Source organism: Exophiala spinifera, assembly GCF_000836115.1.
Source record: "Exophiala spinifera strain CBS 89968 unplaced genomic scaffold supercont1.2, whole genome shotgun sequence".
Taxonomy (NCBI): Eukaryota; Fungi; Ascomycota; class Eurotiomycetes; order Chaetothyriales; family Herpotrichiellaceae; genus Exophiala; species Exophiala spinifera.
This window is the reverse complement of record NW_015622514.1, coordinates 2,019,906-2,037,497: the sequence shown is the minus strand read 5'-3', so window position 1 is coordinate 2,037,497 and position 17,592 is coordinate 2,019,906. Positions and strand designations below refer to the sequence as shown.

Below are 17,592 nucleotides of genomic sequence, written 5' to 3'. Positions count from 1 at the left end.
TAGCGGTGCGATTGAGAATAGATCCTAGTTTTGCATTTTCGGCAGCGTTGAGGATATCGCCCAAGAGTGGAGGCTCATAGCAAGAACAATTTCTTGAAATAGCGATTCACAGACTGTTGAGATATTATCGTAGATGCCAGGCCTTTTGAGAAGACCTGCGTGAACGTGTAAGAGAGTATTAAATCCAAGACTCGAACGCGTGAAGGTACAAAACTCGAGAATGCATCTGGAGAGAACAAATAACACATGCAATGGTATGCTTGACCGTAAAGGCATGGAACAGAAATGTACGGCAGATCAGACAGCGACACATTGACCAATTATCTTCAACTTTAGTGATGTTGAATTCCCCCACATTCTAATTCAACACGAGTGATTTATGATCACTGTTTCAGGCTTCCGCTGATTTCGTCTGGTTCTCGAAACGCTGTACTCCGCTACCAGGGACTTCACTTACATTGGGCTCTGAGCGGCTGAAGCAATCCTCAGCCAACACGACGCTGAAGTTTGCAGTCTCGACACGTTCCTTGACTATGGTCAATTGCCGTCTCAGATATACGAGGTTTGTGCCATGCCGACTTTCATTCTCATTCAACAAAGTGCTGCCCCTATCGACCTTGAGGCACGTTGTTGGCAGAGCATCAAGCGACCCTTCCCTTGTCCCAAACCGCTCATCGGCCAGCCGGTATTGTCCCAGGTGATTGATAACAGTCGGTCTGTCACGGTCAATACTCTGCCACTGACGTGACGAGTCTGATCGTCCAATATGGCAGAACTGAGGCGAGGACTCGCAGGTACCGATGTTTTTGGTGCCCTTCGAAACCGAATCAGGAGAATGCAGCATGCTCTTGTTCCAAGTTGAGGGACAGCTTTCTTTGGGGAAATCACCTCTTCAGCGCTGTGACAGGGGCACGGTTTGGTACAAAGAATTGCAGATCCGTGGCCCCTTGCAGTCGGAAAAGACTGGCACCTGTTGCTGATTCCATTGTATCCTTTAAATTCGTGCAAGGCAGGTGAGAGACGGTCGACCACAGTCAATACTCTCCTCTTCTGAGAGGTCTGTGTAGAAGCACGAGATGGTTATCAAGGGTTGACCCAGTACAATGTGTCCAGTATCCAACCTCGAATGAGGTAACGGCACCTAAGGCGACGCATCGAACAAAACAAAACCTCTTACCAGGCATTATTGTCATGCATCATACAGTGCCGGTTTCTTTCTCGGCAACCCTGTTTAACCGACATCATTCGAGAGCACCATTGAGATCGGCTATCGTAACATACTATCAAGCCATCAGTCCTCTCAAGGTCTGTTCGGATTGCCTTCATACGACCCTGCTGCTGCCAAGGAACCGCCCACCTACGTCCCGCATTCCAGGCCTCAGAGGTGTCAATTCCAGGTGCCATTAGCAGCGGAACCTCCTTTTGTCCGTGCAGAGGGATCTCTATCTACTGATTGACCTTCGCTCTCGATGAGTCTCATCCAGGAACTGTATGAATTACTCACAGAGAAGAGCTGGCAAGTGTCCGTGTGCCGCACCATTGGTATGGTCTCAACTCGAATACCCAAAATTTTGTAAGGAATTTGCACACCGGGTATCGATCTTGCAGCACAGTGTGCTGCGGAGAGATGATGGACAAGCCCTCTTCTCCGCATATGAAGGTGTCATCCCTCCCACAATTGTCACCACTAGCCGACTTCCGAGGCGCAAAAGTCCAGAATGGGATCATTTCAAGATGTTGCGATCTCCGCATTAACCCTCTCAGATAAGGTATCTAAACTTTCATCAATGCATCCACTCTGAACTATCACAAGGATATCCCCTATCTATGTCTTAAGCGTATCTAGGGATGGTCATCGCGAGTGACGGCCTACCTTGGACTTGATTGCTTGCTTGGTCCTCCTGTCTTCATTACGCCCAGAGCAGCAAAAATGCCGATCAAGAGGGATATCGCAGATGTCACTGAAAATACTGACAATACTGAAAATCCAACTCAAGGGAGCCCTCAGAATGAAGGCGAAGTTCTGGACATGCTTATCGTTGGAGCTGGGTTCGCTGCGGTCTACTTGCTCCATAGATTGAGACAACACGAGTTCAAAGGGAAGATTGTTGAGGTAAATTCTTTCTGGCCGAGCTCATGCCTCAGCTTGGACTTACCGTTCACTATAGGCAGGCTCAGACCTTGGAGGAATTTGGTATTGGAATCGCTACCCTGGGGCACGAGTCGATAGCCAGTACCCTGTCTATGCTCTCTCAATTCCAGAAGTCTACAATGATTGGACATGGTCTTCGCACTACCCAGACCACGCCGAACTGCGCGAATACTTCAAGCACGTGGAAGACCGTCTCCACATCAAGAAAGACTGTGTCTTCAACAGTAAAGTCATTTCCGCCGAGTGGGATGATAAGACCTGCTTGTGGACCATCACCTGTCATACTGGTGCGGTCTTCAAGGCCAAGTTTTGGACTGCATGTACTGGATTTGCAGCCAAAAGGTACATTCCAGACTGGAAAGGAATAGAAGACTTTCAAGGCGTCATCCACCATTCAAGTTTCTGGCCCAAGGAGGGTGTTAATGTCAGCGGCAAGCGGGTCGCTGTTATCGGGACTGGAGCAACTGGGGTTCAAATCACCCAGGAGGTATGCTTATTACTCTTCACCTCGTAGTCCAGCGCTGACGGAACCGACGCGGCAGTGGGCTAAAGAAATTGGGGAAGATGGGCACCTTGAAATGTGGCAGCGCACGCCGAATCTCGCATGTCCGATGAACCAAAAATCCCTAACAAAAGAGGAGCAGGCGAAACTACGAGACGACCTTGCCGCGCGATTTTCAGAGCGCAATAACTATTACAATGGATTCTTGTATCAATGGCGCGAAAATTTGACGTTCGACCACAGCGACGAGGAGAGGGACGAATTTTACTGGCAGCTGTGGAAGATGGTACGCTTCTCGATCATACCAGGAGTTGATGCTGATTTGACAGGGCGGGTTTCGCTTCTTGATGAACAACTACTACGACATGACTCGTAATGATGAAGCCAACCAGAAAGCTTACAACTTCTGGCGAGATCGTGTTAGAGAGCGTGTACATGATCCAAGAAAAGCAGAACTGCTAGCCCCTTGGGAGCGTCCACATCTCTTCGGAGGCAAGCGATTATCCTTAGAGCAGGACTTCTATGATCATTTCAACAGGGTAGGAGTTACCCAACCTCAATTTGGCGCTCGCAGAAGATTTCTGACATCTCAACAGCCGAACGTGGATGTTGTGGACGTCCGTAACAATCCCATCAAGTGCTTTGTGTCAGACGGCATAATTCAGGAAGATGGTACCCACCATAAACTAGATATTGTCGCTCTCGCAACAGGCTTCGATTCCATTACAGGTGGCTTGAAAGACATGAAGATCACGGGTGTTGATGGTGAAGTATTGACCGAGAAATGGGCAAAGGGTACGTGGACTTATTTGGGTATATCAACTGCAAGTTTTCCGAATTTCTTCTTGTAAGTTGCCCTGTTTTCCCTCCTGGAGGCCTTCGCAAACACCGGAGTCGTCTGGAGAAATGAGAACTGACTTCGCTTCAGCACATATGGCCCTCAAGCACCAACGGCATTCTCGAACGGCCCATCGTGCATTGAGATCCAGGGTGATTGGATAACGAGTGTTCTTAATGATATGAGAGCCAAGAGTTTCAAGAAAATAGATGCGAAGAGGAAGGCCGAAGAAGACTGGAGAGCTCTCATCTTCGAGCTGATCCATGACACACCCCGTGGGAAGGTCGATTCATGGTACAACGGGGCCAACATACCAGGCAAGCCGCGCGAGCATCTAAACTATGCCGGCGGAATCCCTAGGTATAAGAAGACGCTCGAGAAGGTTAGGCAAGACGGCTATGAGGGATTCACGGTATCGTGAGTGGGCGCGTATTTGTGTCTTCCGCCTTGTGATGCCGCAGCAGGGAATAGGGTCAGACTAGACTGGCCGGTGAGTCTGGGGCGTGATGGAGTAACTCCACTGGAGACATTACTAGGGTCGAAAGTCGTGACATGTGTTGCAGCTTTGACGGAGGACGGAGGACGTGTACTTGGTGGATTTTAAAGCATATGAGAATTCCATTGATTGGAAGGCATCTTATGTTATAACTCGAAGATGCGTTCAAATTGCGAGTCACTGAAACGACTATTGCATCGGCCCTGCGTTGCAACCCCTCTGCCACGTAGTAGATTCTTGATAAGGTCAGTCTGCCGGTCTGACAAAATGCCCGTACGCCTGTGAGGGCGAGAAACGGCCCTGACATTTGAGACATCTTCCAGTCAGACTGAAAGAATTCTCTGGTGGAGCTCGTCCATATTTCTACTACTTCGTCCCTATCCACGAACAACACTCTGCCAGTGTCTCTACAGTTCACTCCCACCGACTCGTACACGGCATCTGCAGAGCTGGACATTGTTGTCTGGGCCTCCTGCGCCAGCTTCTTCCCAACAAGCTCACCAGCACCATGGATCTTCACAATTCATCAGTGGTATTTAACAGCAGAGGTTTTGCTCCTTTACTGGTCTCTGATCACGCTCCGAAGACGTCGCCCACCTCTCCGCTCGCGAACACCGTATACGATTGCCTTGCCTTTCGTTCTATGGTCCACTAAGAATGGCGTCTCCAGCGCATCCTGCGGAGCCCGGACATTGGTTCCTGCGAGGGGTACAGTCTGCATGCTTCTACTACATTTCACTCACGCCGTGTCTGGAGTTTCAACACAAGCGTAAAAGAAGACAGGAGGCTAGAGCGGCAAAGGCACCGGATACAGACATAGTCACTACACAACCGAGGCCTGTGGCCCAGCCCAGAGCTTTTGAGACGAACGAAGCCTGGGCGTATGAGTTGATGCTGGGCCCTGGACCGCCAAAAGGGTGGAAGGGTGATACACTACTGCGGAAGTATCAGAAGCACATGGTGAAGAAGACGAAAGAAACAGACAAGGCCCAAGCAGAGCCTGAGCATCCACAGCCACAATCGGAGCCTATACCTTCATCGGAAGTGTTCACACAGCCCACGTTATCCTCTGGACCATCTCCTCCCCGTGCTCCAGCTACTGCATTATCTGACGCACAAAGTATCATTGAAAAAGCGCCCAACCCCGCAAGTAGGCCGTTCAAGGAGCGGCACTTGTCAAATGCATATGGATACATCAAGGACTCTTTGATTGTAAATCTGCACCCAGAAGGGTGGAATTGGAAGAAGTACAACCGCGAAGACGAAGATTTGTTCGGGTTTGGTGCGAAGATGAAAGGACTGTGGAATCGAGCAGTCTCGACTGGTCACAATGAGGGAAGTGCAGGCCAGGATGCTGCAGGACCCGTCATTCAGCAACGAAAAAGAGCCGAAACCACAATGAGCGAAGGCTATGACTATCAGAGAGGCAGAAACCCGGAAGTCAACGACTTACATCCTCCAATAGTGTCTCAATTACCCGCCACCAGTGCAGACGCTCGCTGGATGCTACTTGGTCCACCATCCGGCGACGTAATGATGGGTAGGAAGCAAGCGACAGAGGAACCGGAATGGCGATGGCCAATGGCAGTACTGGGCGGGAAGAAAGCGCGCACATTCTTTGACGATGAGTACGAAGAGCCGCCTCTGAAGATGACGCGATCGGTCCAACAGCTGGACGCCGTGGGGGTTGAGAAAGCCACTACGAGTACGCAAAGTATCGCCAGCGACGTGGATGACGGCTACAGTCTTGAGGGCCTTCAGGAGGACAGGCCAGAAGTCATCAGCAAAACACAAATCAAGCACATGTCCGATCCCATCGTCAGGCCAGCTCCTGCTCACTCACGTTCCTCTGGTGCGGATGATTTCCTTGGCCTCAAAAGGAGAGAAAGTTGGCAATTTCACTATGTTGTTCCCAAGCCGCCGAACATATGGTGAGGATTTATGTCACAAGTCAACACTGAAAGTAATGCTTCGAGCTATGGTGTCACCTCTCATCATGCTTTTGAACCCTTTGGGGCATGACCTACTCCACCAGCAAGGCTATTCGAAGAATCTTGATTGTTTTTGGTCATTATGAGATGAATGATTGAATGAGTTTACTATGTTTGCAGCAAGGAGTTTGGATCATTGTAGATGGAGTGGTTTCTGGGTGATGGAATCCGCATTGTTCGGTTAGGATGCATTCAGGCCGTCTCAGGAGCATAAGGAGCCGTGTACGGATCGATTAGTTCACTGTGGGAATGTACAATACGATGAGATTACAATGGAAGAATTGGGACCCGGATATATATATGTACTTACCTGTGTACCTACAGGAGAGGTAGGAATTTACTCTTACTCTCTGGATCCATAACGCCGGGTAGTCCACCTGCATTTCGCTTAAGCATGGCCCGACCTGGTTTCTCGCTGTCTGGCTGGGAGCGCAGGGGGGCAGCCTATTGACGGGAGCCTCACCCGGATTCAGCCTGAAGTTGTCTGCAAGCCATTGGCGAACCCTTGATGAACGGCTGCCGGTGTGTGTGGCCATGAGTTTGGCGTGGGTGTGGGTGGGTTATGAGAGCGTCCATTGCGAGTCAACACCTTCAGCACAGCAATTGCAGGTTTGGCTGAGGGGTTGCTATTTGACTGTCATTCCACATGGACAGAAGAACATTCCATGCTGCTTGGGCATGGCTGAGTGCGTGGCCGGCAGGGATCATGACACTACTAAGGGTGATACACGGGGAGTCCTGTGAGATGAGATGGGCATGGGCTGCCTATTGACGCGTCCCTAGACGCCTCTCTAGGCGTTTCCAGTTAATGATTGGAGATGGCGAGTGCGGAGAGATGCGGCCTCAAACTTAACAAGGGCCTCAAAATTAGCTACAATAGATACACGTAAATGCAGTCTAAACATCTAGTGAGGCGACGTAAGGAGGGGCCGCGACGAGCTAATCCCCTTGGAGCAAATAGAGGGTGACGAGGGTGACATCCAGTTAAAGAACGAGTCCAAGACTCAGCAGACTCTGCAGGCTGCGGAATCAACCACTGTGTCAACAACTGGTCGACTTCCTCTCAACTCCGGTACCTTACTTCAGTCTTTCAGAGTTCGTTCACCTAGACCCAACTGAGGTGAACAACAACACTGTCGCGTTTGTTCGTTTGTGCTCTCTCAATACATCCTCAGTCCGCCGTCCCTTAAGCGTCATCGCTCACCTACGAACCCTCGCGACAAGTGAGTTTCGACCACCTTTCGGTCTCTCACCTCACCCTCACCCTCAACCTCAACCAGACACTCAGAAGTTCCCCACCTGGCCGTCTCAGATATATCGTACCTTGCCTGGCGCACTTCTCCTTGTATTACGCGGCTGCATCACAGTCCATACACTCAACACTAATTCCTGGTTGAACACATAATTTCACAGTCCTGATTCAGCCTGGATAGCTACGTGGGTCGTCGCGCAGTTCCACTAACTCCCCCTCCATTTCAATGATCGAACTGCTTCGTACAATTTGTCGAGTTACCTGTTGAAGGTCCTCAAAGAACTTGAACCATTTCGCACAGGTTGGCTCCATACAACCGTCAACCTGAAAGTGTGTGTCTGTGATCAGGGGTCGACCTCGATCTATCAAATACCAACATATACTTCTGTTTGCTGTAGAACGTCATCGTTCTGGCGTCACCTAAGATGTGGTCCACGGTCGCTTCTTGGGCTGCGCTGATCGCAGTCGCTGCAGCACTCACAAGACACTACAACCCAGAACTGTTCAACAAACTCACACGACGTACCACGGCAAGATCTGAGCCTATCGAAACCTCACAGAGACCCGCCAGCAAGCGGCAGAGAACCAAACGACATCAGGTCGGGCGTCTTGAGCCTACCGACAGTGGCACCGCTACGCCTTCAAGTGGTCCAGAGGACAAAGCCAATAAGAGAAGGAAGGTTACATCTACACCTCTTGAAACTCATGCATCGCAACGCGGAGCGGTGGAACCAGCCACGGAGGAGGACAATGGAATGAGCAACAAGGAGTTTGCGCGACAGCTTGCCAAGGCTCAGGCCGGCACGAAATTGGAGCCAGCAAAAGCGCAGGGGCCTAGCAAGAAAGAACGTCGAGCTGCGAGAAAGGCGTCAACGACCAAGCAGAATGGTGTGCATTCTATTCCCACAGAATCGACGGTTGAAAACGGAGATGAGACAGATGACGATGCCGTGCTGGAGACTGAGCCATCATCTTCCTCAGTATCAATGGATGCACCGAATGAGTTTGGAGATGTATCAGACATGCTGGAGGCACCAACTGCGAAGCCTACGAGCCTACGATTGACAAATGTCAAGGACGCTGTGGCAAAGAACGTCACTAAACCAATTGCTAAGGCATTTGAGCCAGTGCTGTCAAAGAAGCAACGACAACGCCAAGCCAAGAAAGCCGAGGAGAAGGCTCGCATGGACGAGTCCAACCGGCTCCAGGAAGCGAAGAAACAGAACCAGTTGAGAACTGCACGCATGGCAGAGGGCAGTTCCAACCAAACAAAGGCAAATTCATTCACTGCTAGACAGAATGCGTGGCAGCAAGGGAAGCCGTCATTGTCAACAGAGCCATCTTACAAAGCCCCTCAGGCCGAAGCGGCACCATTGCTGGATACTTTTAACAACTCAAATGAGCCTGCCACCCACGTCAATGGCGCAGTCACTTCCGAACCACTGTCGGATCTCACAAACTCTGTTCCCGAGACAGCCACAGTCAATACAGTCCGACAAGACGTAGGCCAGAGCAAGACTGCCGCTTTGGGCGCTTCAGGACGCGAGAAGGTGGAACGTCCACGACTTGGAACACAGTCAAGCTGGGCAGATGAAGTGAACGAAGAAGAGCAAGACAAATGGGCCACCGACTTGGCAGCTGAAGAGCAGTGGGAATCTGTCACGTCCAAGAAAGGAAAGAAAAAAGCAACTGAAAAAAGCTCCTCACCCGCGCGACCGGCAGCCACTGTTCACAACTTGACGACCACCGCCAGCAAGGAAAATGGAGTTCAGTCACGCAAGGAAAATGCAAATCGATTTCAGTCTTTTGGACAATCTGCAGAAGCATCTTTCAAAGACGCTGACTGGGAAGCTTAGAAAGCTGATCCGTTACTGAAAGAAGCCGAGTGGGAGGCTTGAGGTCTTTGACTAAGCCATACACATGGCAGCAGTAACGATTCCACGTCTTTGCGCAGCGAGGGTGAGCATGGCATGGTGGAAGGAGTTCTTTTTTCTTTTCTATCTGCTCTCATGGAAGAGCCATTGTTTGATTAGCATACACTGCATTGAAACGGTTCGAGCTTGCAAAGCAAGACAAAAAGGATCTGGGTCGGAGTTTTGTACCTAGAGGCCCAGCTTAAACTCCCATTCACATGGACAGACTAACAATGAAAAATATTAATCTCCAAGTTGTGCCCCGTTCCCGTCCTTCACATTTAGTCGGCGCAATGCGTAAAGATAGAAACGTCTGCAGACTACCACATGGGCTCTTACTGTGGTCACAGTCAGACACAATCTGCAACGCTGATGGTGACTCCGGATGGTGGTACAGTATGTCGAGCTGAGCAGAGAAAGTGGCTGTAGGGGGCTCAGCAGATGTCAGGGGACTGCAGTGTGTGATTGGCAGGAAATGGGCAGAGGGCAATACGGCCAGCGTGTTAAGAATAGAGAGCGCAGCGGAGCGAGACCTGTGCGCTCCTAAAGCCCGCAACTCGCTAGCCCTGGAGGTCCTCGCGCTCCCACTACAAAACGCGATCCTCATCGAGATTTATTGTTCGGGCCACTGGTCAATAATACAATCTCACGCCTGCGACACTTTGACAGCATTCGCATAAACACTTCTCTGCCCCACGCAATTTCTCCCTTTCTTCTCTTCTTCTTCATCGAGTTCGATTCTCTCTCTGCCCTTTTGGCACCATCTCTCATTCATTGCTGTGCCACGGAAGTTCCGCCTTGACCCCCGGAGACAGCCCCTTCACCATGGCTCAAATACGAGGAACCGCAGGCTATAACCTGGGCCTGAACAACCAGTTTAGCTCTCAACGAAGTACCGATGCCACGAGCGATCCCAGTCCTCTGGACCAGATCCGGGAACAGACAAGCAAGATCGAAGACTGGCTGAACACCATGGGAGAGCCTCTGAAACCGTGAGTAAACCAGACAAAGCAGGGCCTTGACGCCGCTTTGGCTGGCGAGAACACGAGATCTGACTCGAAGGGCGTTTACAGATACCTCCCTGCCATCGGACGGTTTCTGATCGTGGTCACATTCATCGAAGACGCTATAAGAATTGTTACGCAGTGGGGTGATCAGCTCACCTACCTCCGAGACTTCAGACACAGTGAGTCTGTCCGAAAAGAAGAGAGTGGAAGAAGGATTGTGCATGCTAATACGAGAGACAGTCCCTTGGGGAATCACGCATCTTTTCCTGATCTTCAACGTCCTCACCATGTCCGTTTGCTCAGTTCTTGTCATCATGCGTCGCTACGGAGAATATGCAGTGGCTGGGCTGTTGTCGGTTGTTGTCGTTCAAGCTTTTGGATATGGCCTCATCTTTGACCCGAACTTTTTCCTGCGCAATCTTTCCGTCATTGGTGGTCTTCTCATGGTGCTGGGAGACAGCTTTGTCAAGAAGACCCGAGTGTTTGCCGGCCTCCCATCTATTGACGAGAAGGACAAGAAGATGTATATTCAGCTCGGCGGACGTGTTCTCCTGATATTCTTGTTCATTGGATTTGTCTTTGCCGGCACATGGACCATCTGGAGAGTGCTCGTCAGCCTGGTTGGATTCGTGGCCTGCGTTATGGTGGTCGTCGGCTTCAAGGCCAAGCTTAGTGCAATCATCTTGGTTGTTCTGCTTAGTGTCTTCAATGTGCTCGTCAACAACTTCTGGACGGTATGGACAGATCTCCCTGCTTGACCTATGAAACGAATTTGCTAACTTTCGTTGCAGCTGCACCACAGCCACCCTCACAAGGACTTTGCCAAGTACGACTTCTTCCAGATTCTGTCCATCATGGGTGGACTGCTTCTGTTGGTGAATATGGGACCAGGTCAATTGAGTGTGGACGAAAAGAAGAAGGTTTACTGAGAGCCACACCGTCACGCCTCGCGCCTCCAAGTGAGCGCGGAACAATCCACTTGCCCAAGCGTATGATGATGATGCGTACGAGGCTATGCAGAACATGAAGAAAGCAGAAAGCGCATTTGTTCTTCAACTAAGGGCGAGCACACTCTCGGAAAGAAAAAGTATATGTGGCATATTAGCAGCATATTGAGCGTTCTGGGAAAGCCGAGTTATCCCTTTTCTGAGAAAAATACTTTTGCACAGTGCCCTTGCAGTTTTTGGTGTACGAACAGAATGACAAAACAGATAAGACCAGGGCGATAGATCCAAAAGGTCCTCCAACTGGAAGATGAAATGTTTACGTTCGGAACTGGAGTGACCAACGGTGTTTGTTCTTTGCTTCCCGTGATTCTCTTGTATTTGCTTCGTGTAGGAAGAAGCAGTGGACGGAGGCTCGGTTACCGGAGATAGTATTTTTCCGCCGTAAAGTCGTCTTTGTGACACGCAGTGGCTTGGGTACTCGTATCAATTGACAATCAGTACGACAACACCGCTCCACAAATGATTTGCAACCCTCAGAGTGAGAATTGGGTCGACTTGTCTAGAGAATTTCATCTGCAGTGACTTGTCCATCACAGTCTCGGCTACACCTTGCATACACCGGTGGTAAAGAAGTATCCCATCGTCGCTCGTGGACTACTCGAGGACATCCCTGCGGCTCCCAAGACGACTCGATCGATCAAATCAGCGATCTGACCAGTCATGGCCCCAAGAAACCGCGTAATCATCGACACCGACCCTGGGTGTGACGATGTTCTTGCCATGCTACTTGCATTTGCCACAAAGGCCGAAGACCTAGAAGTACTCCTTGTGTCAGTGACGCATGGCAACGTTGACGTGAGAAGTTGTCTTCGCAACGTCGTCGCCATCTTCCACGTGCTCGAAAAGGAATTGAGATGGAGAAAGGAGCAAGGCAGACCCCTCGGGTTCGAAGGCATCACCAAGTATAAGCCTCTTGTCGCCATCGGGGCCGATGCACCACTTCAAGAAACGACCGAGTCTGCAGACTACTTCCACGGCATCGACGGGCTGGCCGGCATACACGACAGCCATCCTCACTTCTCGCCTGAAGAGGACTGGAAGAACTTGTTCGAGCAGCCCCCGCCCGACGACGATTTAACCAAGCAAGCAAAGTCCAAAGCCGAAGTCAACGTGAACGAGCCGGCCAAATCGTTCACGCCGAGTCTGTTGCCATCCCACAAGGAGATCCTCCGACTCTTGCGTGAGAACGAACCCAACACCATCACGCTCATCAGCGTAGGGCCACTGACCAACTTCGCGCTCGCCGCCGCCGAGGACCCCGAGACTTTTTTGCGATGCAAGGAGGTCGTGACCATGGGCGGCACGGTCGACGGCATCGGCAACGTCACGCCCGTGGCCGAGTTCAACGTGTACGCGGACCCGTTCGCAGCGGCGCGCGTGTACGCACTCACGTCTCCCAAACCGAGCTCGACCATGCCGATTCCCATCGAGGGCGAGCCGTCGCAGCACCTACCACCTTACCCTGCGCAGCTGTCTAAACAACTCCGACTGATCCTCATGAGCCTGGACATTACCGAGTTCCACGCCCTCAGTCGACGGGACTTCAACGCCCGCGCGGTCGCGCTCGCGGAGCAAGGGAGCCCGCTGGCGCAGTGGATGATAGCCTTCATGACGCCGATGCTCGACAAGATGGAGCGACTGCACACGGGTCACGAGGGCGACGGCGCCGCATTGGCCCTGCACGACCCCTTGTGCATCTGGTACGTGCTCACGCAGGACGATGCGAGATGGCGACCCAGCGCGCGCAGTCCCGAGGATATCAGGGTCGAGACGGCTGCGCAGTGGACGAGAGGCATGACGGTCGGGGACAAACGGCCCCGGAAGCGAAGGGACAGTGACGGTGAAGTACCACACGATAGGGGCAACTGGTTGGGAAACAAGTCCGGGAACAGAGTGTATCGAATGATGGAAAGTCCAGGACGGGATCTTGCTGCCAAGTATTTGCTCGATACTGTATTAGGACCAGAGACTTGAAACTTTTGCTCTGGCCGCGCAAGGAGGTCACGAAGGCTTCCGTTGACCGGCATCACTATCCTGGTGCGCGTCGTGGTGGAGACTTGAGTGGTCTTTGCTCCGTGGTATCGATCTTGCTAGCTACTTTACTCCCCAATGCATGTAAAGTCCTCCTCTATGGGGCGACCCCGGGTGGCTTGAATTCAGACGGGTTTGAGATGACATAGTACGGAAGAGTGAGTGGGAGATGCCACTCTCAAAGCACTCAACGCATGTCACTGGCGGACTCTTCCAAACTAAGTGATGGATACCTTTTGTCCTACGTAGGCACAGCCTGAGAGTAGAGAAGTAACTACCTATCTACACGTGTGAAGATGAGGACAGATGATACTGTACGTGATACATGCATGATATGTGGTGTTGAGATGATACACGCGTGACACGTGCAAGTCATGGGCAAACGCCAGGCTCAGGTAAGGTTAGACATACGTGTATGTACGTACGTACCTGGTGTTGATGACCGCCACCCCGTGTGCATACCTCACGTATGCATTTTGCAAAAAAATTCGCCTTTTACAGGTTCTGCTCCTTTCTCACCTCCACAGCACCGGCTCGCCTCAGCACCTCCTTCCACGCTCCATGCACCTCGTGCCCCTCCGCGCTCATTCCTCGTTTCCAGTCCACGCCTGGGTCCCCCTTGTCCATGGCGACGCGGTACGCCTCCCTGCGGCCCACGCGGCCCAACCAGGCGAGGATGTCCGGGTACCTCGCCAGATCGACGGGCGAGTAGGCGCGCATGGTCGTGACGCAGAACACGTTCATGACGTCCGCGGCCGTGAAGTCGGCCCCGGCCAACCAGGCGCCCGTGGCCGCGAGACGGTCGTCCATGGCCGTCAGCGCTTTGGCGAGGGCAGCCTCGGCCCACGCGTGCGCCGCATCACTCGTCAGGGTCGGGTCCGCGAGACGCACAAACATTCTCCGACCCAGTGCGGGCATGAGGGTGCCGTTCGCGAAGTGGAACCAGAACAGGTAGGAGTGGAAGTCTCGGTGGGTGGGAGTCAGACTGAGATTGTTGGTCCCGGCTCCAGCGCCGCCACTATCATCACCACCACCGCCACCACCACCACCACCGTACACGGATAGAATGTATTCCGCTATCGCGCCCGATTCGGTCATGTTGAATTCCTCGCCCGTGGCCGGCGTCGTGTCGGTTATCACGGGCGCGCTCTGCATGGGTGTCAGGGACGCGAGCGCCGGTGGCGCCAGAAGAGGTGACCGGTCGTAGCATTTGAGCGTGTATGGGATCTGGAGCTCTTCGCACAGCCAAACTATGCGTTCGGACTGGGACACGCGGAGGTGGTGGACTGTCAGCGACGGCGGCATTGTGTTGTCGATCTCTGCTGTGAAATGGATTGTGACCGGGTAGTCGTCGGTATGGGTTTTGTGAATGCTGCTGCCGCTTGCTGGTCGTGGCGGTGGTGGTAAATAGAACGACCAAGATACACACGGTAGAATAGTATGGTGTCTATATATCCTCGATCGACAATACAAACTGCCGGTGTGGAAGACTTACCGTTTTTTATACTCTGTATATGTCACCTACGTAGATATCGACAGTCAACGTACCCATGGCTTTGATCTCCCCTCCACGGACCCTGAATTGTAGACTGAGTGGCATCATTCGGACGTATTAAATCCGCACCCGCGGAACCTGGGTTAATAGAGGTCCAAGGCAAAGTAGATACACAATCAAGGTTTGTGCAACTGCACAAGCACCGTCATGTAGAATGGCAATGGACGGGAATTCAAAAGCCGCCGGATGGAACATTGATCTGATTGTTTGGGAGAGACTTACGAGAGATGTTTGGTTGGAGTTTCCAAGATTTAGTTAGTGCGTTCTGTCAACGTAGTCGGCATTAATATTTCGCTGACTAAACAGCGTTTCCGGAACATCGTGAAGGGAGTACAAAGAGTCTAGTAGATAGGGATAGGTAGAGGTGGCACCACCCCCTCGATCGTTCCATAGTGAAAGGTCAGAGAGTATTGCCCAGTCTTTGTCTTTTTGAACTTGACTCTCAAGGTCCACGCCGTCTGGCCTCACGGCTCCTCCGCCAGCGCACTCGTCAATCTCTCACCTCCCTCAATATTCGTCTCGTCCTTCCTCGTCAACGACAACAGATACATGAGGACGTTCAAGCTGGCACTGTCCATCTTCCTCCGACACTCCTCTTCGCTCATGTCCGGTCCCAGCAATGCCTCTAGTGCCTCGTTGTAACATTGCCACGCCGCATACCTCCTGGGTCCTGCCGGGTACGTTTTACCCTCCTCCTCATCTTCCTCGAGCGTCTTGACATGCCACCCCTTGAAGTCATCGCAGATTGCAATCTTCCCTTGCATCTCGTCCTGCCCGGCTTCAAGCGTATACTCGTCCCACGGTGCCTGGCCATGTGCAAACGTGATCCAGCGCTTCGCCGTCTCGCATGCTTGCTTCGCCAGCCAGTTGTCGCGATGCCTGGGATACCGATCCAACAGCGTGAGGAAAATGAACAAGATCTCCACATAGTGGTGACCGGTCACGAAACTGTGGTTCGATCCCACGAACGGGTTCGACAGGCCGAAAGCGTAGCGGTACACCTTCCGCGACTTGTCACGCGCCAGCGTAGTCGTGAGCCGTTGGATCATGCCTGAAAACATCATGTCGCCGACGAGAAGGGTCAGATTGCGCAAGAACAGGTTCTGGTCGGCAGTCTCGGCCGCATCAACCGTGCTCGGCATGTCATAGGCCTCGAGAAGTTTCGCGGCCTGCGGTTCAGGGAATGTCGACAGCAACACCGCTACAAACGCCGGAGCGGTGGCAGAGCGGACGTAATCCGTCATGAGGTGCCCTTCCCAGAAATCGTCACCGATGACAAGCTCTTCCAGCCATTCGCACGACTGGATCAATGCCGTTTGGCTTGTGTATGTCACTGGTCCACGTGCGAACAGAGGTTGGCGTACGTGTAAATCGGGGATGTCATCGACGAAAGGAAAGATATGGGCACCAGGGTACTTTATCAACTGATCCGCGGGGATTTGCCTGATCTGCTCCAGTCTTTCTTGCGGCGTTGACCCAGTGACGTTGAACGTCTTCAACAGACCCTGATATTCTAATTCCTTCAGCTCGAAGGGTGCATGACCTAACACAGTTCCTGACTGGATGATGGCACGATTGAACAACTTCTCGTTAGATCCTGCGATGTGGTAAACCAGGAAGATACCTCCTGCTGACTCGCCGAACGCCGTGACATTGGATTCATCTCCACCGAAGCCGCCAATGAATTGGTGGATCCACGAGAACGCAGCACGCTGGTCTTGGATGCAATGGTTGAAAGGCCCATGTGGACTGGGATTCGGGTCGGAACTGTACTCCTCCAGCACGTCGCGACAGACCATGCTCCCAAACCAGCCGAGTCTGTAGCCAATATTGACAGTGATTACGGGCATCGATATCGACGAAGCATATGTAGCCAGTGGAGCGTTTGAATGAAGTCCATCCACCGCCCCTACACCCTCTTGCGCTCCACCGCCATGGATGTATACCATCACCGGCAGGCGGACTTGGGTGTTACCCTCGACCAGGTCTATCAGGTGTTGTTGGGGCACCGAAATCGTCGTCGTGAGACAAGTAAACTCGTCAAAGTCGATGTCAAAGTCATCTTGCAAAGGACCGCCGTATGAGTCGAACCAGGTAGACCTCATTCCCGCAAGCTGAGGATTCGCTGCACCAAACTGGGTGAAGTCACGGTGTGGTCGTCCATCGAAGTCGGACGGTATTTCGGTCAATGTCCTGCAGGCAGCGAACCGCTTTGGAATTGTAGCGTACGGGATGGAGCGGAACTGCACTGTTGTAGAGGGTGTGGACGATCTTCCAAAATGGCTTGAACTGATTGAACGCCCTGTCAGGTTGCCCAGTTGCGGATGAGCATGAACATAAGTCGGGCCATTGTAGGGTAGCCTTTTGGAAGCGACTGGCGTTACAGAAGCCATGGGTCGGGTTGATTGTTGTTGAATGTCAATCGGACTGTTGATGTACTTTGATTTTGACTCTTGAACCAGGCCTACCAATTCCAATTCAGGCAAATTCCCCATTCAGACAAGGCACGACGGCAAATCCCATGCTGACATACTGTATCTCGTCCGCATCAGCTCCACCCGGGCCCCGGAGCATCAGTTCAACCGAGTCTTGAGAAACAGCAAACTAGTTATACAGCAGCAGCGAATTTTGGAGACAGCACCTATTGGGGTTTGCCCAGTGACTTCCTGCATGGATGCTGCCGAGGCACCAGATACGAGTCGAAGAATAGCCTGAATGAGAGGTGATGTATCAGCAATTCAGCAAAAAGTAAAGGCGGCAGCCCAAATCTTACATTCGTACTTCGTATTCCCCTGCCGTTAGTTCTTGACCAGCACCTTGTCTTTCCAGAACGAAGATCCCAACAGCC

The 17,592-nt window shown here is 52.0% G+C and overlaps 7 protein-coding genes across 7 annotated transcripts; 5 read left to right on the top strand and 2 right to left on the bottom strand.

Annotated features, from left to right (window-relative positions):
* Window positions 1-1,930: 1,930 nt before the first annotated feature.
* PV08_03041 (uncharacterized protein) lies at window positions 1,931-3,913 on the top strand (the record flags this gene model as incomplete). The annotated part of the gene is made up of 6 exons (XM_016377398.1): window positions 1,931-2,113; window positions 2,169-2,639; window positions 2,695-2,940; window positions 2,984-3,193; window positions 3,251-3,501; window positions 3,583-3,913. 6 exons carry the CDS (start codon window positions 1,931-1,933, stop codon window positions 3,911-3,913), a joined length of 1,692 nt encoding a protein of 563 aa, XP_016238968.1.
* A 732-nt stretch (window positions 3,914-4,645) lies between these two features.
* Window positions 4,646-5,923, top strand: PV08_03040 (uncharacterized protein; the record flags this gene model as incomplete). The annotated part of the gene is made up of 1 exon (XM_016377397.1): window positions 4,646-5,923. One exon carries the CDS (start codon window positions 4,646-4,648, stop codon window positions 5,921-5,923), a length of 1,278 nt encoding a protein of 425 aa, XP_016238967.1.
* A 1,733-nt stretch (window positions 5,924-7,656) lies between these two features.
* On the top strand, window positions 7,657-9,087 carry PV08_03039 (uncharacterized protein; the record flags this gene model as incomplete). The annotated part of the gene is made up of 1 exon (XM_016377396.1): window positions 7,657-9,087. The coding sequence occupies one exon, from the start codon at window positions 7,657-7,659 to the stop codon at window positions 9,085-9,087; it is 1,431 nt and encodes a 476-aa protein (XP_016238966.1).
* An 882-nt stretch (window positions 9,088-9,969) lies between these two features.
* Window positions 9,970-11,080, top strand: PV08_03038 (uncharacterized protein; the record flags this gene model as incomplete). Its single annotated transcript, XM_016377395.1, has 4 exons — window positions 9,970-10,136; window positions 10,218-10,330; window positions 10,392-10,885; window positions 10,943-11,080. The coding sequence occupies 4 exons, from the start codon at window positions 9,970-9,972 to the stop codon at window positions 11,078-11,080; spliced, it is 912 nt and encodes a 303-aa protein (XP_016238965.1).
* Window positions 11,081-11,818: 738 nt separating this feature from the next.
* PV08_03037 (uncharacterized protein) lies at window positions 11,819-13,132 on the top strand (the record flags this gene model as incomplete). Its single annotated transcript, XM_016377394.1, has 1 exon — window positions 11,819-13,132. The coding sequence occupies one exon, from the start codon at window positions 11,819-11,821 to the stop codon at window positions 13,130-13,132; it is 1,314 nt and encodes a 437-aa protein (XP_016238964.1).
* A 552-nt stretch (window positions 13,133-13,684) lies between these two features.
* On the bottom strand, window positions 13,685-14,494 carry PV08_03036 (uncharacterized protein; the record flags this gene model as incomplete). Its single annotated transcript, XM_016377393.1, has 1 exon — window positions 13,685-14,494. One exon carries the CDS (start codon window positions 14,492-14,494, stop codon window positions 13,685-13,687), a length of 810 nt encoding a protein of 269 aa, XP_016238963.1.
* Window positions 14,495-15,208: 714 nt separating this feature from the next.
* Window positions 15,209-17,239, bottom strand: PV08_03035 (uncharacterized protein; the record flags this gene model as incomplete). The annotated part of the gene is made up of 1 exon (XM_016377392.1): window positions 15,209-17,239. The coding sequence occupies one exon, from the start codon at window positions 17,237-17,239 to the stop codon at window positions 15,209-15,211; it is 2,031 nt and encodes a 676-aa protein (XP_016238962.1).
* Between the last annotated feature and the right edge of the window lie 353 nt (window positions 17,240-17,592).